The sequence below is a fragment of the Alnus glutinosa genome, chromosome 4 (genome assembly GCF_958979055.1).
Source record: "Alnus glutinosa chromosome 4, dhAlnGlut1.1, whole genome shotgun sequence".
Taxonomy (NCBI): Eukaryota; Viridiplantae; Streptophyta; class Magnoliopsida; order Fagales; family Betulaceae; genus Alnus; species Alnus glutinosa.
In genome coordinates, this window is record NC_084889.1 from 6,648,460 (window position 1) to 6,674,563 (window position 26,104).

General features: G+C 36.8%; 2 protein-coding genes and 1 pseudogene across 5 annotated transcripts; 1 reads left to right on the plus strand and 2 right to left on the minus strand.

The window, feature by feature from the left end:
• The first annotated feature begins 868 nt into the window (after positions 1-868).
• Positions 869-5,496, plus strand: LOC133865303 (anthranilate phosphoribosyltransferase, chloroplastic-like). Its single transcript, XM_062301685.1, has 10 exons — positions 869-1,272; positions 1,352-1,495; positions 1,874-2,035; positions 2,145-2,228; positions 2,795-2,983; positions 4,323-4,413; positions 4,563-4,622; positions 4,734-4,852; positions 4,948-5,082; positions 5,177-5,496. The coding sequence occupies exons 1-10, from the start codon at positions 1,072-1,074 to the stop codon at positions 5,207-5,209; spliced, it is 1,218 nt and encodes a 405-aa protein (XP_062157669.1). The 5' UTR covers positions 869-1,071; the 3' UTR covers positions 5,210-5,496.
• Positions 5,497-7,646: 2,150 nt separating this feature from the next.
• LOC133867296 (uncharacterized) lies at positions 7,647-10,766 on the minus strand (annotated as a pseudogene).
• Positions 9,360-23,912, minus strand: LOC133867297 (S-adenosylmethionine carrier 1, chloroplastic/mitochondrial-like). 4 transcript variants are annotated; one of them, XM_062304021.1, is made up of 14 exons: positions 23,750-23,856; positions 23,617-23,635; positions 23,420-23,484; positions 22,025-22,129; positions 17,640-17,722; positions 17,040-17,116; positions 16,180-16,270; positions 15,390-15,443; positions 15,221-15,316; positions 14,858-14,947; positions 14,477-14,528; positions 12,770-12,831; positions 12,597-12,677; positions 11,294-11,671 (listed from the first exon to the last, which is right to left on the minus strand). In XM_062304021.1, the coding sequence occupies exons 4-14, from the start codon at positions 22,110-22,112 to the stop codon at positions 11,543-11,545; spliced, it is 903 nt and encodes a 300-aa protein (XP_062160005.1). In that variant the 5' UTR covers positions 22,113-22,129; positions 23,420-23,484; positions 23,617-23,635; positions 23,750-23,856; the 3' UTR covers positions 11,294-11,542. The 4 variants fall into 4 exon arrangements, with proteins under 4 accessions (XP_062160003.1, XP_062160005.1, XP_062160004.1 ...); XM_062304019.1 differs by lacking the exons at positions 23,420-23,484; positions 23,617-23,635 and adding an exon at positions 9,360-9,422 and having other exon boundaries at positions 11,529-11,671; positions 23,750-23,912; XM_062304020.1 differs by lacking the exon at positions 23,617-23,635 and having other exon boundaries at positions 23,420-23,583; positions 23,750-23,881.
• Positions 23,913-26,104: the final 2,192 nt, after the last annotated feature.

The following is a 26,104-nucleotide window of genomic DNA, read 5'->3' on the forward strand; positions in this document are numbered from 1 at the left end:
CGGAACCTAATGAACTGTTTGGCAACCGAGTGGAATAATTATTCCACTCGGGTTTTAGAAAAAACCCACCCACCCGCATAAAACCCGAATTTTGACCCGGATTTTGACCCGAGTTTTGAGAAAATTTAATGCTGTTTTTCAGATTAATGGTGGGACCCACGCGCAGGAAAAATTGACTAAAAAAACGCGTGGGTCCCACATTTAAATAATAAAATATCAATAATTTAAATAATAAAAAAAAAAGAAATTAAAAAAAAAACAGAGGGGTGGCTGCCGGCTGGCAGCCACCCCCCCTGGGGGAGGCCGCGCGGCCTCCCCCGAGTACTGGGGGTGGCCGCGCGGCCACCCCCGACCCTTGGGGGAGGCCGCGCGGCCACCCCGACCTCCTCTGGGGGTGGCTGCCGCCTTCCTTCATTTTTTTTTTTTTTTTTTTAAATTTTAAATTTTGATTTCAATTATTTTTTTAAAAAAATATTATTTATTTTTTTAATTAAATAATCAATATATAATAAATTATTATTAATTAAATTATTATTTCACACAACTTTTCAAAATACCAATCATTATACACAACTTTTTAAACTTCCAATCATTTCTTACTATTAAAATATAATATTTTTCAATCTCAAAATTCAACACCCAAACACAATTTTTTACCTCAATATTTGTAAATAGAATTAGAATTCAATTCTAATTCTAAAAATTCAATACCCAAACGCACCATAAATGCAGCAATACTTTAATTTAATTAACCCTTCCCTTTTGTTGTATTTGCTCTGAATTTTTTTTTTTTTTTTTATAAAAAAAAAACACTTCTTTTGGAAGATACATAAAATTCGTCACCGGTTCCTGTGAGAAGACCCACCACGTCACAGTTGGAATTACTGTACTTGCTGAATACTGCCACTGTTAAGTTATGGAAAGAAACTAAGAAAGCAATGGCGGATTCTCAAATCTCAATTTCTCACCCCTCGTGCGTGCGCAGCACGCCTCAACACCCCCACTGCTTGATTTTTACGAGAAAGCAAAAAAATTGAACAGGTCGGATCTGCTTCAGAGGTTGCTTTGTAAATGGCGGTCTCCTCCAACAAATCCCCCATCTCTTTCTCTTTTTTGACTTGCCGTCCCAGGCCTGGTCTTCGGAGCTGCTTGTTCACGCCGTCGATTCTTCCCACGAATCAGCGGAGAAATTTAGCTACGAGCACTCTGGTCGCTGCTTTGCCTGTGGCTGCTTCTGAGAGTTCAACTCCACCAATAACGTCTTTCAATAAGGTATGGATTTGGGGTTGTTTTATTTGTTTCGTTATCTTTAAAGTTTGGTTTTTGAATTCTTCTTGTTGTGGGGGTGCAGTTGATCGAGTCGCTGATAAATCGGGTGGACTTATCGGAGTCTGAGGCCGAAGCTTCGCTGGATTTTTTGCTGAATGATACCAATGAGGCATTGATAAGTGCTTTTCTTGTGCTGCTGAGAGCCAAAGGAGAGACATATGAAGAGGTCAGAGTTTCTCTTCTTTGGGGCTCTGTTAGAATTAATTTTTGTTGGTATTTTGAAAGAATCGTATGCCCCATTTTGATAGAATATCTAATAGTAGATATGATGTTCTAATAAGATGAACCATCTATGAGTGAAACTCCACAAGATCACGATATGTAAGACATAGATTGTAGCTACTTAGTACACTTGAAAGATTCTTCTGATGAATAGTACTTTAATAAGTTTTGAGTTCATTTCAAATGTTGAATGGCCTAAATGCTTGGTTAAAAACTTGAGTTGATTCAATTTTTGCCCGAAAATTACAAAATTATGCTCAATGTTGAAACAAATGGACACTTAGTAAAAGTGTGTAATTATGGGGTTGTAACGGTTAAACAGGTTGTGGGATTGGCAAGGGCGATGCTCAAGCGTAGTGTGAAGGTAGAAGGGTTGGTTGATGTGGTTGACATTGTTGGGACGGGAGGTGATGGAGCAAACACGGTGAACATTTCCACAGGGGCTTCGATACTTGCTGCAGCTTGTGGTGTGAAAGTTGCAAAGGTTAACATCATTCTGCATTTATGTTTGATGCTCTGATCTTTACTGGATTGAATCTTTAGTGCATGTAAAACTCTATGAAATGCTGATTTGTTAAGCCTTTTGCATTCAGCAAGGAAACAGGTCAAGTTCTTCTGCATGTGGAAGTGCCGATGTATTAGAGGCTCTGGGAGTAGCTATTGATTTGGGGCCCGAGGTTAGTGCGTAATTAATTTGGTTTTTTTTCGAAGTTCTGTTGATGGTCCAATCCTTACCCAAAAATAAAAAATAAAAAAATTTGATGGTCCAATAGTACTCTGGGTAGTCTGAGTGATTGTGTGGGCTTCAGAGAAGCTTCTTGTGTGGGGAGAAGCACATGCTGAATGCTACAAGGAGATTAGAAGCCGGCTGCACTAGACTTCATAGACAATTTAAAAAATGATATTAAGCTAGTTGTTATTGTGATAATTTTGCAATCATAGGATGTTACCTTTTTCTTATGATAGACATTTTCCATTCATTAGTGCAATGGTAATTAGTATTTCTGCCCGTGGTATTGACCCTCTGAAACCCCAAGCTACCTGACACCATTTTAAGCTAAGGCCCATTTCTTCATATATTGTTGCCTTAATAACACAATACATGTAGCAGAGAACAAGAAAAAGGATAGCAATACCGTTTTGTGTTTGGCTCAACTTATGGAATATGAAAAGTGTACCAAAATTCTGATCAAATGATTTATGGCTATACTAATTTAGTTTCTTGTTCTTTTTCTTGACTCAGGGGGTGAAGAGGTGCTTGAATGAAGGAGGAATTGGATTTATGATGGCTCCAAGATATCACCCAGCAATGAAGATTGTTGGCCCCGTGAGGAAAAAGCTGAAAGTGAAAACTGTGTTCAACATATTGGGCCCAATGTTGAATCCAGCAAGAGTACCCTTTGCTGTTGTCGGTGTATACATGGAAGACTTGGTAAGTCTTTGTATTAAGAATGGTTGAATGGTAGAATTATCATCTTATCTCCCAAAATTATATTTCTTGACCATTTAATTTCACTACCTGTTCTTTGTTTCTTCAAGTTCCATTAGCAATAAACTCTTAGTGGCAGCGTGGGTGTTTGTATGCATGATTAATAATCCAAGCTTCATGGCTTTGGTAGTATACTATTTCCTTAGAATCTTGGGTTTATGAAACAGATTGCTTTAATCTTTAATAAGTAATACGAGTGTCGAAACAATTCCAATGCAGCTAAGATCGCTTAAACACCAACTCTTTGAAATACGGAAGGCCCATTGAGCGCTTCTTTTTTTCTCATGATAGTATCTATTAACCATGCATTGTTGCTAAGATCCAACAGATGGTTGTCACTATTTATTTAACTACCTCTGAAGGCTAAAAGATTTGAAATTATTGACATGTTAAAAATGATAGTGAATATGTTATTATTTCCAAGTATTTACTATTTTGCCAAGATAGTGTTAAAATGTTTAAGCTTATAACAAAATAGATTCTTGATCAATAGAGCAATTGCTAGTAAGATTTAAGTTGCATATGAGTGGAACATGGATATTTTACTGTAGATGGTCTTATTGATGTACACTGAGCTTTCCATTGTATTCCTAGTATAGCTCCTAGGATAATTCTGCTTAGTTTGAAGAACACAAAACTCCCCTGGGATTTTAGTATTCCAGTGTCAACCAACTTCAGTTCGAATTCTTAGCATTGGGTCAGGTGTTAAGCCTGAGCCTATTAGAATACTCACACTGTTGGAATAACTAAATTTTTTTTGGAACCAAGAAAGTGACAGTTATGGGAAGAACATTTGGTGGGGGGGGGGGGGCTGTTATCGATTGCCCACTCATCTGATTTATTGTTATTCCGTTTGCCTTTTCCCAAAATAGTCATATTCAACTCCACATTCTCAAAAAGAAGGCCAATGCTAAATCGAATTGGTCGGTTCCCACCCCTTAAACCATTAAAAAATGATGTGGGGTGCTGATTCCACTAGCAGTTATTATATATAGGAATTCTGCCTTTCTGATTCCGCATGCATTCCAATGCTAAACTTGGTTAATCTTGTGCAAGTTGTTGCAAGCTAAGTAGTGGTCACCTATACAAAGACCACCATTTACCATGAATAAAATCTTGATTTCATTGTGTTTTCTCTCATGTATAAGGATTAAGGATACACAAATATATACTGTTGAGTGCTTGGGGTTTACTTTTCAAATGAGTAGTTGAGTACATGGAATTTTTTTTCTTCTCATAAATGCATGCCTAAGAAGAGTATTATATTCTATCTGTTGGATAGGTCCTGAAAATGGCTAAAGCATTGCAGCGCTTTGGCATAAAAAGAGCATTAGTTGTTCACTCAGAGGGCTTAGATGAAATGAGCCCCCTTGGTAAGAACCTTCTGTTTTTTAATACTAAAGTATACTTCCGTGTACTTAGGGGAGCCTTACACTTTTAATAAGACCAGTTTCTTACTTACAAAAAAAAATAAAATTATATACTCAATTCTCATAGGCAAAGATAAATAATTTGAATACAGGACCTGGGCTAATCCTTGATGTCACTCCAGAAAAGATTGAGAAGTTCTCATTTGATCCATGTGAGAGAATCTTGTCCCTAATTTTTAAATTTGTTCATCTTTGATTAGTTGCCACATATAAGTAGTTTTGAACAATTTATTTATACTTTCTGATAAATGTTTGCTCGACAGTGGAGTACGGCATTTCTCGCTGCACTCTTGATAGTTTGCGAGGTGGAGGTCCAGAGTATAATGCGGAAGTACTAAAGCGTGTATTGTCAGGGGAGAAAGGGTCCATTGCCGATGCATTGGTAAGTACTTTGGTAGTTTGCTCTCCTAAAGATGTTACTTCATAAGTTGTTGCTTATGATTGAGAAACCTAATTATCACCAAAACAATTGATCAGATATTAAATGCGGCGGCTGCTTTATTGGTCAGTGGCTATGTGAAAACCTTGAGTGAAGGAGTAACTTTGGCTCGTGAAACACAAGAATCAGGAAAAGCTATTGAGAAGCTTGATTTGTGGATAGATATTTCCAATGTAAGTAAAACTTAGTTCTAGACATAAAGCTTCAAACTGCGATTGACCAATATAAATTGCTTTGATCCCTTCGGTTTTCTTTTGATGATTGCAGAAATCGAAAAAAGATGAAGCCAATATCAATTAGAGAGTTTGAAGATTGAAAGCCGTATATGAAGTATGGCAAAGATCAAAGTATTCGGACATGCGAAGGATTCAATTAATGGATGTATTTATCATTATAATCAAATTGTTGGAACATATTGTTTAAACAATAAGAAAGTTCACTAATTATATTTTGAATAGCCAAATTTTGTAATTGGTAGAGCTTGTGCTTCAGGTTGAAAATCGGGAGATGATTATGTCAGTGTTGTTCGTCAAAATGAAAGAGATCTACAAGAATTTATGAATGCATCATTTTGATTTTTGAAATTAGGCAATAGCTTGGATTCTTCTTCCTTTATCTTGTATGTTGATTTCCTTTAGCTTGTATGTGATTAACTGCCTACATGCTGATGCTTAATCCCATGTACTACAATTGTAAAAATCCCAAATTAGTTTTTCTTTTGCTCAGAAGAAGAGTTGGGAAAATTGTATCAAAGGTTGATTCTTGTGTAGGTATAATAGCAAGTAGCAACCAATTACTACAGTAACTGTTACTTCTAAAAGTGCCCTGATGTTTTGCCCCCTCTTCTAAAGAATTGATTTCTGTCCTAAAAAAATTGCTTTAGGCGTATAATGGAGAATCAGTCTGTTTCTAGCAACAAAATTTTGAAACATAAGGCAGCTGCTAAGAAGGCTGGTGGTGGAGATGCAGATGAAGAGGACGAGAAATGAGGTATCGGTTAGGACTTTTGCTTGTGGTTCTGTTGAACTTTCAATATTTTGCCTGCACTTTTGTGCTACAAAAAGAATCAATGTACATTGAAAAGTCAGTTTACATTCAAACATTGGTAGTAGAACATTAATTAAATAATAATTATAATTATTTTTTATCAATTTAATTTGTTAAGATAATTAATGATTTGGTATAATATCTAATCAAATATCAAACCTTATTTATTAAGAGTGCGTTTAAGCCTCAGGATAAAGATCCCCTACAATTCTTTGTCCAAAGAGGTAGAAGGTAGGAATGGATAGAGATCCTTGCAATTGAGGATCCCTCCTCTTTGGGCATGGGTATGTGAAATGAGCTCCTTTATCCGAATAGAGGGTTCACTTGTGGGGCTCTCTATGCGGGCAAGTACACTCCTGTTTGGACATGAAAACTCTTCATCACAATTTCTTTGTTATTACTTTTGTCTATTTCTCTTTGGACAAAAAATAACAGGGGAACTAAATCCAACAAAGATAAGAGGAGGGATCTCCAATTATAGTGGATTCTACTCCTTAAGCCCACACATGTATATCAGACTCTTGAACACAAACTACTCAGTCAGATTCCATATGTGAAATTGGTTGCTCGAGGTTGGCAAAATCAATAAAGTTGAATAGGGTGACAAGAACTAGCCATTCTCACACAATTTCTAATGGATAAAGTTTTCTTCAAACTGAATTAGAAGAAATTTCTCTATCCCAGTTTAAAAGAAGACGTATTTCTAGAGGGGTTCCAATTAGTGTTATTTGAGGGGCAAAATTGTTCATAAAAATGTGAAAGGATAATTTTTTCCTCTCAAATAAAACTAATTGAATCCTCTCCAATTCATTTGAATTAGAGAGGATCCATGTCCACACAAGAGAGAACCTTTGATAGTATGTCTGTGGTTTTGGAGGGAGGGCATGTGATGTGATGTGAGTCTTCCCCAACTCACAGGAAAAGAACTGTAAGCACAAAAATAAACACATTCCTCTATTACAAGGCTTTCTTGACCTCAAGTTATACTAACAATATTAGTTCACCGATAGCAATAAGATTATGATTAGATAGATTTAATAGTTGAATTCCAACTCATTAGGATTAGATTATTTAATATTAGGAATTAGGATTAGAGTTTATTTGAATTTGAATATTATAACTTTAGGTGTTATCACTTTAGGCTTTATCTACTTGTATTTTCTATTTAAAGACCATTTGGTTATTAATGAGATCGGAGAATAAATTAGTGAAATTGTGGTCGTCTCCAACCCTGAGTGGAGTATTGTGGTGTTCTTCTACCATAAGTGAAGAATTGTGGTTTCTCCTACCCGAAAGAAGCTATCAAATCTCATCTCATGTTATTACCGAACCTCGGGTACCTATCATCCACTCTCTTTGCATTGAAGTCCTTAGTGTGTGTGTGGCTGCACATATTATAGGCAGCAGACTGCAACTGATTTTAAAGCTAAAGACATAGGTTCAATAGACTCAAGTGGAGCTCTGACTCAAGCACTCGAGCTAAAGACCAAGAAATACTTAAGCAGGGCATAAGCTAAACCATCACCAATAACTTTATGAGATGATGGCTAGATTAATCTCGTTTCTTAATTTTTTGCTCCCTCTTTAAATTTGGATAAAAAGTTCTGTTAAAAGTTTTTGTAGTTTACCTCTTATAAGCAATGCTACTAAAGCAAGCACGAAAGCTAAAGGGCAAACCAACTTGCATCAACGTTAGAAGTGATCAACGATTTCAGTTATCACATGAGAACATATTTAAAAGATCATGTCTACCAAATACAGTCTTGAGTTTAAGACAATGTCCGCCCTCTTCCAGGTCCACCACTAGGAAAAAAAGTATTAACTGTTATTTTCTCCAACAGAAAAATAAAAGGATCCCTTTTCTCAAGGATATGGATGTAGGAGGACCACCTTAGATGCATGAGTAATATTTTATAGTGGTAAAACATAGCGGGAGCCAAACTATCTTCTTGAATCATGTTAAGTGGAGGAAGAAAGGTTAGTTACCATGTCCATACATACCTAATGAAGCAACAATTAAGATTCCCCAGAAGTTACTTTGGTTGGACCTGAATCTTTCTGACTGCAACTAAACAAATGCGCTTAGATCCGGTAAATCATTTTGCAAGTACTCTTATTTTTGCCATCCTGGAATGATTCCCCTCTCTGCCAATCTGCCCCGTATGCAAGTGAGCCATGCTTGCTATAAGTTTCAGTAACTTCAGCCTCATCCCCTTCAATCTTAACAACTGCAAACCCGTTGTGAATGCAAGCTGCCAAGACAAGGCCCGGTACAATGGGGTGGGGCTTGATTCTCCAGACAACTCCCCCTAAACAAATCGAAGTTTCATTTACAGGTTTTGAGATTGATCTTACATCCCATACCCTCAAATACTCATCATAGCAACCAGTAAATAGGGTATTAGGGTCACTGGGGTTCTTCACTATGCAACGAACACCCATCTTATGAACCTTGGTATTCTGAAATGCTGACTTTAAAGAAGGATTATTCCGCAAATCCCAACAACTGAATTTGCAGTCATCTGAACCAGTGTATACCAGTTGAGGTTGGTGGATATCGAAGGAAGTTGCCCAAAGCTCAAAATCATGTGCTTTCCATTCTTGTTGTACTTCCATTTGGGACTCCAATAAGGAAACTATTGAGACAGATCCATCAGAAAGTCCCACTGTGATTGATGTGGCTGAGGGGTTCCAGTCAAGGCAAAGGCACATGGACGAACTGATTTTATCTCCACTTATCTCTTTCAATAAAACCCCTGCATCAACAATTAAAATAAAATTAAAATTGAAAAGGAAACAGATATGATAAGTTGATAACCAAAATTTGTAGCCTTGCTACTAGCCTACTACACTAGTTTCAGCTGAAGTAACTAATCCAAAAAAATGAAGCATTTTTCATTGCCACCGTTTTACAAGTGTAACTCGTACTCTACATTTTGTATGAAACTCAAAGGAATTGCCGGGGGCTCGCACAAGCGGTGGAGCATGTGGTTTAATTTCTTGGAAAATACCAGGGAGAAGGAAAAGATGATCATAAACATCTTTAAACAATTTTTACATTTTCCTTCCCCTTTCTCCATGCTTTCTGAGAAACAAAGAAAAAAACTGACCGCTAAATTATATGTTGTCAAGTAGAAAACATACCTTCTGCTCCATCTAAACAGCTCTCAAGACTGAAATCTCAAACAACCATCAGCATCCGCTTGAGCAAGCAAATAACCCGCATTACCCCCAACTGGGCTCCACTTCATATCAAATATGCCCACTGTATCCACCCAATGAAACAAATCAAGGCAACCCATGTTAGCATCTACATTGAAGAGCGATATGCTCCCGGATCGACTGGGCTGATCACCCTCTTGCAGCATGTAAGTCGAAGCTGCCAGAACATGATGGTAAGCATCATGCGGACAAAACTTCACACAATCAGCATTGCCATCTAGAGAGCAATGTGCCACATCCATACCTGAATTATTGACAAAAAAAATAAAAAATAAAAAAATCAAATCAAATGCAAATCTTCTATTATTGTAAAACAAATTAATTTAGCAATACATGGACATTTCGTCGAATAGCTTGTGGACAACAATTCAAAAAGCAGCTTTAGCCACCATGTGGTAGCTTTGGTTTTACGACGAGAAAAAACACAAACCTAAAAGAATACAATAAACATGGATTTCTGCAAAGCTTATGCTAAGAGAGACAGTTAAAGAAACGCCAAAGTGAAGGGACCAAAAGATTTAGGTCTTACCGTTATGTTAGTTGGGAATTTGGAAGTCGTTCCCGGGTTTAAGTTTTTGTGTTTTTAATAGCAGTTTATGGGCTCCACAGAACCTTCATCTATCACTAAACAGTCCAAACTCATCCTTTTAAATTTAAACCCCTCTCTTTTACTTGTATTAGTCTCTCAATCACATTTTCACCACTATTTCCTCACAATGCCCACCTCTTATTGTTCAATACTACTCTCTACACAAACACCACAAATGCGTCTCCTTTGCTTGTAAATTTTGGGTTTCTCAAATGGGTTTGCTCAAGCTTTCATGGATGCTTTGCTGGGTTCTTTCTCTTTTGAGTTCACTGCGATTACTCAGAGGTAACTGTGAAGTTCTTGAAGGCTCCCCCTGCATTCTCGCATCTCAACTCACCCACATTTGTCTTTGAAGTTTCCATGGCTGGGAATGGCGCCCCTTGCACAAACTGTACTGTCAGTTGTAAGGTATGCTAAACTCTAATACTAGCTACTTTAAGGCTTTAAGCTACTTTTTGGCTTTTATCCTTTGGTGCTCTCTCTCGATTTTGGTTGTGTTTTATGATTCTGTTCTTTTCCTCCCTTCTTTTAGTAATCAGTTTCATGATTCTGAAGTTTATGTAAGACGGCGGTTGATTTCAGGGAGGTTGTGATTGTTGCAATGAACTTGCTCTTGGACTTTATCATACAATGTTATTTGATTTTTTTTTTTTTCCTTCAAGAACTTAAAGTAATTAGCACATCTTTCAACGCTCTATGGATGTAATGAGCTTCAATTTTCTTTTAGATTACCCAAGAAAACTAATAGACTTGTGAAGGCTCTGAAAATACTTGCAAACCCATCTCAAAACTTCAACTATCAACTCAAAATTCAACGACAATGAAGACAAAAATTACCAACTTACTAGTTCAAGAGTGAAGGTTCGAATGAGAGGGGCGTGAGGGGGTGAGCGGCACAGGGACTCGGGATGAGAAATTTCAGAGGGACAAGAGTGTAGGGGTGAGCGGTGCAGGGGGACTTGAAATTTCAGAGGAACAATCGAATGAGAGGAGGTGAGCAGCGCCGGGGGACTTGGGATGAGAATCAGATGGGGTGAGCAGCGCAAGGACAAGAGGGGGTGACTCCGTGACTGGGTGAGCGGGGTAGGGAGAAGGAAAATGTCGTTTACTTTTAGCCTTTTAGGGTTAGGCATGTGGGGCGGGCTGGGGCGGGTATCCTAAATTTTTAAAATCTTATACCTGCGACCCGCCCTGCCCCGCACGGATAGCCCATTTTTGAACCCGGGTCCGCACTTTTAAAGCTAAAATCCGGACTTTACGGGGCAAGGGCGAGTGGGTTTGGTTTGGACGGGTTTTGCCTACCCCTACATAAAACCTCCTTGTAAACCCAGATGGTTTTGATTGGGAAAAGTTTGTCCATGCATGGTTGGCTACTTCAAACTATCGATAAAATAATATCAAAATGCCTCTGACCACAAGCAAAAGCTGCATACTTCAAGTATGTAGAGCCACTGGTTAGCTGCAATCATAAAATTTAAACACACAAACCCACTTGAGTAGGGCTATCTCAACGAAGAATTACAACATCAGTTCACAACTATATTTATTTCTGATTTTCAATTCAAACACAAGAAAAATTACAGGTTCAATAATCTAATTGGTTTCAAGTTCTGACGATGCAATTTCAATATAGAAACACCAGAAACAGTATCTAAAGAGAGAGCTAGCTGATGCTTTTTCTGATTTAGGAAGCAAAGCATGGAGAAAAGTGCAATGAATAGAGCTTTTAAGATGATAAATTTTGAAGGAAATGAATTCAACATGGTGAGCTAGAGCTAATCTTTGAAAGAGATTGGGTTTTGAGAAGGCAGCCGCCTCTGGGCAAGCATTTGTTTTGTCCTTTCAAGAACACCAAAGAAAATTGAACCACCAAGACCTATCCACAGTACTCTTGGCCCAATACCCTGCAGAAAACAGCCAAAAATAGTCATACTTTTGCAAGATATTTTAGTTGTGTGCTGTATAACTTTCACTACACACAAAATGCCACGTTTAAATCGAGAATCACTGTACTAGAACACAATTTTCAATTTCTATGAAGTCATACACCACGGGATATTTTTTTCTTAATACAAATGATTCATTAATTTCACCACATTTTCCAAAATACTTCCGTAACTACATGCAGTAGTTCAAATAAAATGACTATCATTTATTTGTTTCCCCAAGATGATTAGAGAATGAAAATATTCTTGTCTATGTTATTTCACTGTACACTTCCTTTCACTAGATCAAAGTGGTGTGATGTAATTGTTTGATATTTTACAAATGTGAGAAAAAAAAAACAAGCAATAAATCTAGTAGTTTGATTGCTGCCAAAGCATGGGAAAATGGGTGTTACAAAAATCTTTGACATGTTCCAGCATTCCCAAGTTTATTGCTGCAAAGTTTGAGTCAAAGCTTATTAGCAAACCATATCCAACTTCCCTACATTGTATAACATTTACTCAAGCTACTCAGAAGAAGAAAGTGGCATATGCTGTTCTGTTGACGACTCAAACACAAGATCTTCTATCTGAATTATTATTCCATTTAGATCAAGATTTCCTAATGAGGGGCATAAAAAAGGAAGTGAGAAAAACATTGGAATTGTAGGAGGAAATTAAAGCTTATAAGTGCCAATACTTAAAAAACAAATAAAGATACCACATCTCCAGTATTTCCGCCAACGGTGTGAATCTTTTAGCAACTCAGGGATATTTAGGAAATCAGACGTATAATCTCAAGGGAGTTTTCATAATTTCTTTGTGCAACAAGAGAAAAAAGAAATGGCTACCCCACTTATCATGTTTTTGGGGGTACAAAAAAGATAACCAAGATTGGACAAACCTTCAGAAGAGCATGAGTTCCTTCTTCTTTCACAATAGTCCTAACACAATCACAAATTCCATTGTACTGGTTTGCTGACCCCTGCAACAGGTTCACAGAGAGAGAGAGAGAGAGAGAGAAACTATTTATTGATTCCCTTCAAAGAAGAAAACGAGAAAGCAGATTTTCAGTACCTGAACCATTAATCTTGTTTTTATCACATCAAGAGGAGTAGTTACAGCTCCAGTTATTGCTCCTGCAGTAAATGAGATTTTATAGAAGAGATTTTCATAAAAGCAGAGCACTACATATAAGCATAATCAGCAAGATATATGCACTAGGGGACTTATAGCAATGATATTTAAATGCATTGCGGGGTGCGATTTTGAATCCCATAAAGGCTTTGGCTTCCCTCACTGGACACCAATTGGTTTTCAGATGAAATGGTCAAAGGTCCAATCCAACACATTTGGTGGTGCAATTTCAAAATTCTCATGCTATCAAACATAAAGCATGCAGGTTCAAGTCTAGCGAACATCCATTGGGTAGTTCCCTCTTACATTATCGAATAAATTGAATAACATGAATCAGATGAGGCTGCTATATCCAAATTATTATCTGGAAAGTAGTAGCCTACTGAAACACGAAATCACTTATCTTCAGCTTGTTCGGCTTAGCATTGGTCATGCCTCGTCAAGTGAGAATCTCTTTGCTTGTTGGAGAGGGAAATTTGGCAGCCCTCAAAGTGAAGCTGTTAGAAGATGATTCCTCTATGCTTGATGTGGTGTATTTTGGAGAGAAAGAAATGAACGAAACTTTGAAGACGGAAAGAAGACAGTGACGGAGTTAAATGCCTTCTTCTTCAACTCCCTTTTCCATTGGATGGCTGCCTAGGTTTGTTTTCATATTCTAGTTTCCATGATTTTTTTTTTTTACCAAAAAAAAAAAAAAAATCTTTTTTTGGTTGTATTTCTCTTGTATACGTCATGTGTTCTTGGGTGCGCCCTTTTTAATGAAACTCGATTACTTACCAAAAACTTTATTGACAACTCCAACAAATTTGGGAATATAGAGGTGAGTAACGTTGTTTAGGGAAACAATTATTTGTTCACGCTATGTTTTTTAAATGACAACGGTGTATTTACTTCAAAGCTCGTCATAATCCGATGGCTTCTCCGGCAATTTCTGCTTCTTCCGGTGGTCCTTCCGGCTGGTTTCGCGCCGCTCCGGTTGCGAGTGTCTACACGCGCAGGTGGCGCATCGGTGCGCGTAGCTCCACGCGCCACTGTTTTTTCTTTTTTCCTCCTGTAGCTCTGTCTTTTCTTTGTTTTTTGGGTTTGCTTTCTTGTATTTAGGGTATTGTTGTGTGGGTTTTGGGGGTATTGTTTGGGGGTTTTCTTGGGTTTGGGGGGTTTTGTTCTTTGGGGGTTTTTTTGTATGAGGGGGTTACTTTGTATCTTGGGTTTTATTGTATCATGGGGGTTCTTTTGTATCTTGGGTGTTTGATGAAAGGTTTCTTTTGAATCTTGGGTTTTATTGTATTATGGGGGATTACTTTGTATCTTGAATTGTTAGATGGGGGGTTCTTTTGGGTTTTATTTTATTATGGGGGTTATATTGTATCTTGGGTTTCATGTGGATTTTGGGCGTTGTGGGTATGTAGTTTCTTATGGGTTTTCTTGGGTTTTTTATGTGGGCTAGCTGAGTTGCTCCTGTGTACTTAGGGGCGCTTTACGTTTTTTTAATGAAATTTTCTTACTTATAAAAAAAAAAACAGTGAAGGATGTTCTATTATCACTAAACTCTAAAAGTGAGCATATTCAAGCTAAACGGCAAGAACAAACAACAGAAGAATCACAAAGATAAACACAAAAGTTGTTTGGGAAGTTAAGTTAAACTACCAGCAAAAGCACCAATTATTGCATTCTCAGGATCGTTCAGTTCTCTTCTTGCCTGCAGAACAGGTAAACCTTAATCACTTTAACGTATAATGTATGCTAGACTAATTAGAAGAATATTTTTGGAAGAAGAACATGTAAATAGAATAAAATTGCTTAGTTATTGTGGACCATGTTCAAACATTCTCTAGCTCTGAGTTTCCAATTTTGAGGTTTTCTAATTTACATAACTTGCTTTCCTTTTCTACTTAGTTACATATTTGTCATCCTTCTCCGGATGACTTAATTTTCTTTATTTAGACTAAACAAATCCTTCCTCACATCCTTCAAGTAAAGATAATCCATCTAGGAGTGGACGCAGTTTGCATTACAAGGTAAACTTACCGCTAACCTATATCCTATTCGAAGCTGCTCATAGATGCAGAACTGCATGGCATCGAACGGCAAATCCCGCAATAAGAAGGATCCATACCCCTACAATCTCAAAAACAGAGGTCAGGACATATGCGCAAACGACGACTCATAAACTAACAGCAAGTGGTGTTCGCATACACAACAACATTTACGTAGCTCATGAAGAAAGAAACCTAGTATGATGCTTGCCTGGTCCTGTACAGAACATCAGACCCCTATCTTATAACAAGTGACCTAAGGTATCCCCCAAGGAGAAGTTTGCAAGCATAAGCCACATAGCCTAGATTGAAGACTGATGATAAATCTTAAATGAGAAAGGCGAGCATTATATACCACATAAAGGCCTTTAAAACCCTCCTTAGCAACAATGAGACGGACAGCATCAGGGGCTGAAGCAAATTGCCCAGTTTGCATCCTTTGCTTTACAACCTGAGAAGAATTCTAACGGTTATAAACCTAGAAAGCAAGAAGCGAGGGAGGACCAGGGCGTAATCCTAAGTACCTCTGTTGGCACACGGACAAGAGAAGAAGCAGCACCTCCAATTGCACCTGCAGTCTGAATGAAGTCTGAATACCTACTAAGATAACAAGGAAGCTCTATCCAGTACATTGAAAGTGAAAGTAGTTTCTATTATCTCTATTACAAGTAAAGGAGATCTGAAATGCGGCAAAATGGTCCTAACACCTAACTACCTGATCAAAGAGTATGTTCTAAGCAACTACAGAATTTCTGTTAGCAGTTGAGAGGCAAACTCATGGAGGACAAGAAATCAGCATGAAAGTAGTTAGAACCGGCAAAAGCCAAAATTTTGGAGACTGCTTCATCTATTAATCCTAGGATAAAAAAAATGAGAAAACAAACATACAGGTGAATGGTAAATCCGTTTTCATTGTGATGAAGTTCATGTTAAAGGTTTATAGAAAGGACCACATCAGGTTTACACCCATGTACAAACAGGAGAATATATTCGTCTTCCATAGGGCCTTGAGTATTGGAATACAAAGACATCTCATCATAAACAATGCCAGTAAAAGCATGCAGTAAAGAGCCATCTGGTTATGTCTCTAGGTGTTGAACCAGAGACATGAAGCTCTTGCCTTCATGGGGGTTGGGTTTTTATGGATACTAGGGAGGGCTACCCTTCATTGTGTAGCCCATTGTACCCTTAGCTACAGGGCCAAAAATTCTGTGTTTATGCAGTTATAGTGTCAGATCAATGAAGAAACTTTTGCCACAACAGTCTAGCAAGATGAAGATTGTCAGTTCTCGTAGGGTTAGTTAGAATAATTACCAAGTGAGCTAATGCACTAAGGTTTTCAGGGAAGGACTTCAGCAATTTCTGCTTTGTAGGTTCATATACGCCAACAAATATGGCAGAAGCCCTGTGCAGAATAGAGAAGTATATCAGCCATGTCCCACATAATAAGAAAACGCAAGCATTTAATGAACACTGGAAAGATGATAGGAAAAAATAATTAGAAAGAAAATGGTGTTCTCAGAAATGTTCTCAAGCATTATGTAGATTGATGAGCACTTTTTCAAGCATTCAGCTTAAAAGAATTAAAAAATTCAGGCTCAAATGTGGCATCCGTAGCCCTCAAATAAGAGACAAACAATGAAATGAACCACACTCTCTATTGTGGAAGACAGTTCATGAAGAAAATAGAAAATTCACCAAGAATCAGGCCTGCATAAAGAGAAAACAAAATCAAAGCAAAAAATACTATAAATACCTTGAGCATGAAGATGTTGAAGTTTGAAATATTTATTAATAGGTTTTCAATCAAACAAACAACGTATCAAAAGATTAAGCAAATGAGTGAGATGTCTTGCTATATCAAAACAAACTCTTCTCATGGAGAAATGGTTTTAAAATTTTATCATACACTCAAAAGTAGTAGGGGCAATGGTCTGAGGATGAATAGGGAAAAAGGATTATTGCACCCAATGGCAAGTAGTTAAGCTAGGCTTTCCTCAGTTGTGCTTATCTTGCATAAGGTTTTACTCAGTTGAGTTTAACTTGCATAGTTGTTTGTTAGCTTTGACCAAAAAGTTAGGATCCGCATCATCATGTGAAAAACATATAGAAGAACTAACTACTTTTATAGAAATGTTGGGGAAATGCATATATGCAAATTAAAGTTTACTCACGGTAAGACACCAGCAAGGTTTCCAGCCAATCCTGAATACAAACCCTTCAAAATAATTTTTCCTCCACCATGGGCAGCCTGACAAAAGAAGCAATGGTGATACCTACTAGCAATAATTCAAGCAAGATCAAGCAGGTTTGATATAGTATAGAAAATCAAGTATTCTATAGCTGATCATGAACATGTTGACATCAATTGTAGAACAGCCAAAACATGAATGGCTGAATGATGATAGAAAGCAAAGGAATAGATAGCATGAGATGGATCCAGTGAAAGGAGTTGTACGACCTTTAATCTAATGATTCCCTTTTGAAGAATGAATTGTGACCAATAGGAAAATGCTTTAACTAGCAAAGCAAGTCAAGCTGTATGCAATAAAACCAAATAGTTGAACAAAGAGTACAACATCATCCAAAAGTAGAAAGAAAACAACATATGGAAGCTAGAAATGGGATCATTCATGTAAACACAGAGAGTGGAAACAGCCTTGGCACTGATAATTTTTGCCATCATACACCAGGGTTTCTTTTTTCTAATATAATTTTAGTCAGCAACAGAATGCAACAGATGAACAAGATAACACTCAGTAAAATTGACATGCCTGTAATCGAGTTTTTATGGTATCAATTGGATATAATGCTGTTTCCACAATAACACCAGCAACACCTCCAGCTATAATACCATCTGCAAAAACCCATAATTTGCTTTCTGAGATCATTGTATACTAGTAATTTAGTAAAGATACATCTTTACAATAACAACCAATAGCCAATCTTAAATTACATGACTGGAGGTGTGTTCAAGGTGAAGTCATTTTTTGGTTCTATGATGTGTGCTGGAGGTACTCGGTTCCCATGGAAGTGTGTGTGGCGGTCTCAGGCTCCCCCGAGGGCAGCTTTCTTCACTTGGTCTGCAGCTCTAGGCAGAATTTTGACCTTGGACAATCTTAGGAAGAGGAACTTAATTATTGTGGATAGATGCTGTCTTTGCAAGCGGGATGGGGAATCAGTGGACCATATTCTTCTGCATTGCGATCTGGCCTCAGCTCTATGGAATAACATTTTCTCCCGCTTTGGTATTTCGTGGGTCATGCCTAGGAGCGTGCTTGACTTAGTTGCTTGTTGGTGGAAGTCTGGGAGATCTGGGAGCGCTACTTCTTGGAAGATGGTGCCTATTTGCCTTTTTTGGTGTATTTGGAGAGAAAGAAACCTTAGGTGTTTTGAGAATCTAGAAAGCTCCCTAGAGGAGGTGCTAGAGTTGTTTCTCCATACCTTGTATGTCTGGTCGATGGCTTATTTGTACCCTTTATCTATCAGCTTTGCTGAATTTCTTGCTTCTTTTTCGCTTTCTAGTTAGGTGTTTCCTGTTGTATACTTCTAGTGTACGTAGGGGCGCCTTACGCTTTCAATAAAACTATCATTACTTATCAAAAAAAAATTACATGACTGGAACCCAGATCATGGGTGATAATTTACTCTAGAAATGAAATAAGGGATAGTCATTTTCCAGTATGTTATGAAACAAAAATTAAAATTATATGGTTGTAAGTAGCTGATGGCTGATTACAGTTTTGAAGTTCAAAATAGCTGGCAGACCTTCTGCAGTCTGGAGTTACAATATTCTCCACTATGAGGCTTAAGTACAAGGTTGTCATAGATTTACGACACACCAAAGACCTAACAAAAAATATAGTTTGAGTAATCTCTTTCAAATCTGATATTTCAAAGGAAATGCTCTTTGTACCTTGAATGTTCATTACAAAATCAGAGTTTTGTAGCTTCCACGTCCTAGGCGAAACATTTACCATTGAGAGAATTTGCAAGTGTATTCCAAGAACTTTACTAGGGTCCAATTTAATTTACTAGTATCGTTAAACAAACAGAACTCTTTTCCAGCCTACAGCAAGGTGCTCTGTACTCCAAAAACAGTACACCCGAAGTAAGAAAAAATATATACAGCCACCAATCACAATGAGTTTACAACATAGATTTGGCCACCCACTACACAATCCAATATGAGACCCCAACCAAGATTTGGTATTTTAATGTATCCTCCACCCTAGGGGCATCAGCTCTCTCTCCCTTAAATGATCTAAGATGTTTATTTTTTTATGACCCCCCTGAAGGGTAGCAAAAGAGGTTATGCTCTGCAGCAATTTTGTCTTAGGGCCAAGGCAAAGGCCAACTTCCCATAAATCAGACAATGATATCTGATATTCTTAAGAGAAAATAAACCACAAGTAACACTAAAATTCAATAGATAAACAAATGAATAATGAAGAAAGAGATGGCTCCCTATTTCGTGGAAGAGCATTTGGAAAACTAAGGCTCTTTCGAGAGTGGAGTTCTTTATGTGGATGGCAGCATTAGAGAAGATTTTAACTTTGAAAAACCTGAAGAAGAGACACATTATAGTGATGAGTTGGTGCTGTATGTGCAAGAGGAATTGAGAGACCATAGATCATCTTCTTCTCCACTGTGAAGTGGCTAGAGAATTGTGGGTTCGATCTTCCGTCTTTTTAGTGTAGAGTGGGTCATGCCTAGAAGGGTGATGGGAGTTGTTAGGTAGCTGGATAGGTCAATTAGGAAGCCAAGTTTGGTGGATGACTCATCTGTGCTTAATGTAGTGCATTTAGAGAGTTGGACGCAAGGAGCTTTGAGGATTGTGAGAGACTAGTGTTAGAGATAAAAGTTAGTATGTACAAATCTCTTCATGCTTGGATAGCAGCGTATAATAGTCCTTGTTTTTCTATTTTTACTGAATTTCTGTACTTGTGTTCTTCTTTTTCTCCCTAATTGGGGTCTCCCTTGTATACTCTTTGTGTACTTGAGGTTGCGCCCTCTGCGCTATCTTTTTTTTTTTTGATAAGTAAAATATATTGAAAATGCGCAAAGAGGCGCAACCCAAAGTACACAGGATGTATACAAGGAACCCCTAATGTAAAGAACATAGAGAACATCTATCTAAGAAATCAAAATAGGAACAGTCATGCATAAACTTGATTCTATCTCTCCACATAAACAACATTTGAAGCATCTTTCTCTTCAGATTAGACAAACCAGTCTCACAATCTTCAAAACAGCGAGCATTCCGTTCCCTCCAAACGCACCACATCAAACACAACGGAGCCATGCGCCAAATCTGTATCGAAGTCCGATTACCCTTCTGGCCCCTCCAACTCCCCAACATGTCTTTCACCGACCCCGGCATAATCCACTGAACTACCATAAATAGATGGTCTTTTTTCACTGGTCAATCCATAAATAAGAGATATGCTAATGAGGGGATGGAACATTTTGGGTTTAAGCTGGACTGGTTTCTGCTCCAAATGATTTTGATTAGAAGGATGGTTGTCTTTTGGGCGTTCTAAGTGAGATTAGTGTTGTTTGAGAGTGCATTCTTTTTTCTTTTCTTTTTTTTTTGTGTATAGCTCGCATTTACATAAATTTGCTTCCACTTCATCAATGTCTCAAATTCATTACCTCTTTGTATAGAATATCTTTCTTCTTTAGAATATCATATGAATATATTTACATAATGCAAGGGAAAATCTTCCGGTAGTTTTTGTTATGTTTATATTTGGGATAATTACAAAATAAAAAAAAAGAAACCCTCAAACTACCGGCCGTTTTTAAAGTACCCCCCTGAACTACCAAGTGTACTAATATGATCCCCCCAAACTACGAAAGAGTCCAACAATGCCCATTTTGTCGAAATATTCCTATAATACCCTTGCCACGTATCATATATTCAATTAAAAATTTAAAAAAACTGAAAATAATAAAAACTTTTTTTTTTAAAAAAAAAAAAAGTTGAAAAAAAAAAAGGAGAGGTGGCTCCATGGCCAGTTTGGGGGTGGCTGAACCAACCCCAAAGAGCAAAATGGGGGTGGCTGAAACCACCCCCACCCCGAGCCACCCCCAAGGCCCTTGGGGGTGGCCAGCAACTCCCATTGGCAACTTCCTTTGGGGGTGGCCGGCCACCCCTTCACATATATATATATATATATATATATATATATAATTTTTCTTTGACTTTTAAATTTAATATATGACACATGGCAAGGATATAATAGGAATATTTCGACAAAATGGGCATTTTTTACACTCTTTGGTAGTTTGGGGGGTCAAATTAGTACACTTGGTAGTTTAAGGGGGTTACTTTAAAAACGGCTGGTAGTTTGGAGGGGTTTTTTGTTTTTTTAATAATTTTTCCTTAAATTTTTTTTTGTCTCTTTAGCAAACTATTCCTTTCTCAATGCAAATTTCTGATCTGCGTTAAAATATCAATTGTCCCAAAATCTTACACTAATAGGAAAAAGTAAATTAAATCATTTAATTATATTTTAATTCTCCCTCACCTATAAGCTCAAACTCTCTTTCAACAAATGAGGTCCAAGACGTATAACATTTAATAGAAAATAAGGGGTAAATTGTAGAGTCAGGTTCGAACTCAAGATTTCTGCTCTGACATCATGTTAAATCGTCAATTGTTTCAAAAGCTTAAGCTTTTGGGACAAGTGGTGATTTAACAATCTATGTATCAAAGGAGAGAAGAAAATTAAAAGATAAGCATATCTAGCATTTTTAACTAGAATAGCATGACCCAATTAATTTATACACCAATCATACTCATACTTTTGTGCATCAAATCTCTTCTACATTTTATCATAACTTCCTCTCTCAAACTGGGATACATAACAGAGTTGGAAGTATAAAACACGATCAAAAGGAGAAAATTGTGAAGTATAAAACATAAGCTGAATAAACTGCTTGCCATTAAGTCTACAATATAAATGGACTCTTTCTTCCAGTTAATAAAAGTGTATTCCAATATATTCTGAGAAATATAAAACAAAGGATCTTTAAATTTTTTGCATATTAATGGCTACAATTGAGAGCAGCCGACCATCATATCATTGTTAAGTTTAACAATTACAAACTGCATCTAACCTACTTTCAACAGCAATAAAATAACATTACATACCGTAGAAAACACGTAAAAAATCAGATTGCTTGTTCTCTCCTGCAATGACTGATACAATCTTATCTGACTCCTTTTGAGAGCTATACATATTGCCCGTTAATGCATCTGTAAAATGAAACTATTTGTTCAAAACACGGATACACACACAGAGATTATAGATGATGAAGAAACTCAAATAAGTTAAATAAATAAAAACAACTTAAATAATGTTTCATTGGCAACAAAAGGTCTACCCAAGGTAAAAAACCAAATCACATAGATTATTACCAAATGGCATTCTTGTAATAACTATTTTTCAGTTGGCTATTTATTTCAATAATTTGTTGCATTATTTCAAAGGACACCGTGAGAATTTCAGAGTGTAGAGGGAGGGGTATTTTCGGGTTTTTGGGTTAAAAGGGTCACGTGCCGGGCACCTGACCCAGTTTCCGTTGGCATTGACGGCATAAATGGACGGATGGGGCCAAAAAATCAGAAAGTGGTAGTTTAGGGGGCCATAATCCAAGCATTGGTAGTTCGGTATCCACTTATGGTTTGGGTCGAGTTCAAATCGCCAATTTGTGGTTTAAAAAGTTGTACTTCACTCAATTGAGGTCTGATTGTGTTTGCTTTTGGTTCATGAGTTTAATATATTGAGACTCTAACAAGATTGTTATTTTTTATGGCTCTTTTGAAGCTACATGATCTATACCTGCAAATTTTAACATTAAAATTTTTTAACAGATGTAACCTCAAATGGCTTAACTACAACTTTTTAAACCATGGTTGGCAATTCGAACTCAACCCAAATCATACGTTGGTAAAGTGTAATTAACACATAATTTTAAGTATTAATAGAAAACAACCAACTACGCTCATGGTCATAGGTGCAGCACTAATTAGACATACATTTGGAGACACTTCTGTAGATATAATCCCTATTTTCTGATAGTCCCTCTGTGAGATTCAGATTTGGAAGATTGAAGCTATAAATAAGAAACTTCTGAAGATTTCTTCAGTTTGGGCAACCAGATTAAATGATGGATGATGAACTTTGGTATTGGCATATTCATTATTTTTAACGTTAGAAACCAATCTCTTGCCAGGCTTGATCCAGTGTTCCAAAAAATAATTTATGAAAAGTTGAGAGAAAAATTTGATTTATTAAGCAATTCAGAAGTCATAAGTAAGAATCATTATCCAAATTTGAAGATACAATGGTCCTCTGATGATTCCGAAAAAGATGTGAGAAAAACTAAGAAACCGAGATTTTTGAATAGTATGATTAATTTTGATATGGTTTGCAAAATAATGAACCATAGTTGTATTTAGGCTCAACCATGTACGTTTTCTTTAATATTTCTCCTCGGGTCAAAGATTATGCCAATGGTTGTATTCAAATTTTAGTTTCCATACCTGCATTTTTTCACCAACCAAATAGAACATAAAAATCTAAGCACCCATTCCTTCATCAAACTAGTCTATCAAAACCAACCACAGTCATTCTCAGCTCTTCTGTAACAACCCACTAACAATTTCAAAGCTATGCTAAAAAAATCAAGCATAAACCGTTTGGTTTCCTGGAAAACAGAGTAAAAGAAAACAAACCAAACCTTAAAAAAGCTTCTTTTGCTTTCCAAGATTCGTTTCAGCTACCCATTAGATCATGCAAGTTAAAAACGTTCAAAAAAAAAAAAAATTTGAGGGGAAAAACAACAAAAACAAAAAGTAGAAAGTGAAATGTACCAGCTGAGTCTTTCGGAGAACTTTTCGCACGCATTTGCAGTGCACGAGGAGGATTCATCAAGGTCCAATATTGAGCTGCTAAACTTAAATCTCAGTGATTAGAACCAAAGCTCCGGAATAGCGGTGATTCTGTTTTATTACGAAATTAACGAGAAAGTGGGGGGTTTTGCTGTGTTTTAGCATATGGAAATTACCCAATCACACCACCTATGCATTCTCAATGGGCTGGCCTGGCCCGGCCCAATAGCAAAAATGATTAAAAAATAGTTATTTTAGCTATAAAATAATAATTAAAAAAAAAAAAAAGGCTTTCAGGCAATGTTAAAATAAAAAAATAAAAAATAAAAAATAAAATGGAGTATGTCTTTCAGGCAATGTAATCTCACCTTCTTTCTTTTTTCTTTTTTTTTTTTTTTTTTTTTTTTTTTTTTTTTTTTTTTTTAATGCTCCTCTAAATAGAAAATTCTCTACGAGCTCGAAGGGTACGTGCAATATGCCCCATAGGATTTAGGAGTTATAGTTTTGAGAAATGCTACATGTACTTAAATTTTTACAAATGGAACCTTACTAAGATGATGTGGAGCTTATTTATTGGTACTCGTAACATTTCTTTTTATTAATTGTTTTGATCATGTCCAATGAATAAGCTCCACATCAATTAGTAAAGCTCCATTTATAAAAATTCAAGTATATTTAGCATTTCTGAAAGGTGATTAACTTTATTTTTTATAACTTAACTAAATTATAAACTATAAAGATAATTAGCAGACCACTAGACTAAGACATAATTACATTAATTCGTAACTTCTAAAAACTAAGCACATGGTCCAAATGGAACCAATGCTGTCTAGAACCAAACTAATTGTTTGAATCCTCAACATTGTCCTTGCCAAGGGTTTTCAAAAGCTGTAATAATGTCTTAGTCTAGTGCTCTGGTAATTATCTTCATAGTTTATAATTTAGTTAAGTTTTAAAAAATAAAGTTAATTACCATTTCCCTTCTAAACACCACTCATTTGCACATTGCCCCATTAATTACTACTGTCAGTTTATCACACTCAACCACTTTGAACTATTATTTTATTGCAAAAAAGAAAAATACCTTGTCGTTACTCAATTTTGTTAAATTAGATAGAATAGCGATTAGTGCACAGCATATGTGATTTTTTTTTTTTTTTTTTTTTTGGGTTAAATACCTTTTTAATATCTGAATTTTGAAAATTTTATTTTTTTGGTACCTGAGTTTCGTTTCGTATCGCAAATAGTACTTGAGTCTTGGAAAAAGACAGACTCAGTATCTCTATATATTTTTTCGTCAAATATTTAACGGTTTACCACTTGCTAACCCCTAATGGCTGACACATGGCACAATATAAAAAATAAAAATATTTAAAAACTAAAATTAATAAACTTTTAAAAAATAAAAATTTTTATTTTTATTTTTTTAAAAAAAAGGAGCCACTCCCTTGGCCGGCTTGGGAGTGGTCGAACCACCCCTACCGCTAGAACTAAAGAGAAAAAAAAAAAAAAAAAAAAAATTGTAAGGGTTTGGCCCTTGGAGGTGGCCAAACCACCCCTACTACTATGGCTAAAGAAAAAATAAATAAATAAATAAATTTGTAAGGGTTTGGCCATTGGAGGTGGCCTAACCATCCCATGGCCATAACGGCCAAAAAGAAAATAAAAGAAAAATATAAAAGGATTTTGACCTTTGGAGGGGCAATTTTTTTTTTTGTTTTCTTCCTGATCTCCATGGTTTGCCCTCAATATGAAGAGTTGATTAACGGTTATACCATTCAGTAAGACACTCCAAAATATCTATTTATCAAAGTTACATTTATAACCTGAACTGACACATTTATAATACCCTTATTAACCCTTATTGTCGAACTAGATAAACTTCGACCAGCTCGTTAGCTCACTGCGTGTCGGTTTTGCAAGCAATAAGGTATACCCAGTGGAACCAATCGAGCGATCACCTTATCAATTATTGTAGGAGCTGCCCCTCAGTTAGGTCACCACGATTGTCAACTTCCTAGTGGTAGGCTGCCCCTCCGCCTGCAACACCGTCATTGGCCCAGCGACACAAAATGTCATGAAGGTCGTCACTTTCACCTATTAATTAAAGATGAAGTTCCAGACTGAGGGCTATGCTGAGGAGGTCAAAGGTGTAGGGTTGATGTGTTTTATAAATTTAAAGGTAGATTTAAAAATGAGATATATAAAAAATATAAAAATAATAATTTTCTTTTTGTTATTACCCATAAGCCCGTCCTATTATCAGGCAACGTGCATCGAGGGACCACACGACTACACGTCGGGGATGAGATGCTACGTACAATTGAAGCATACCCA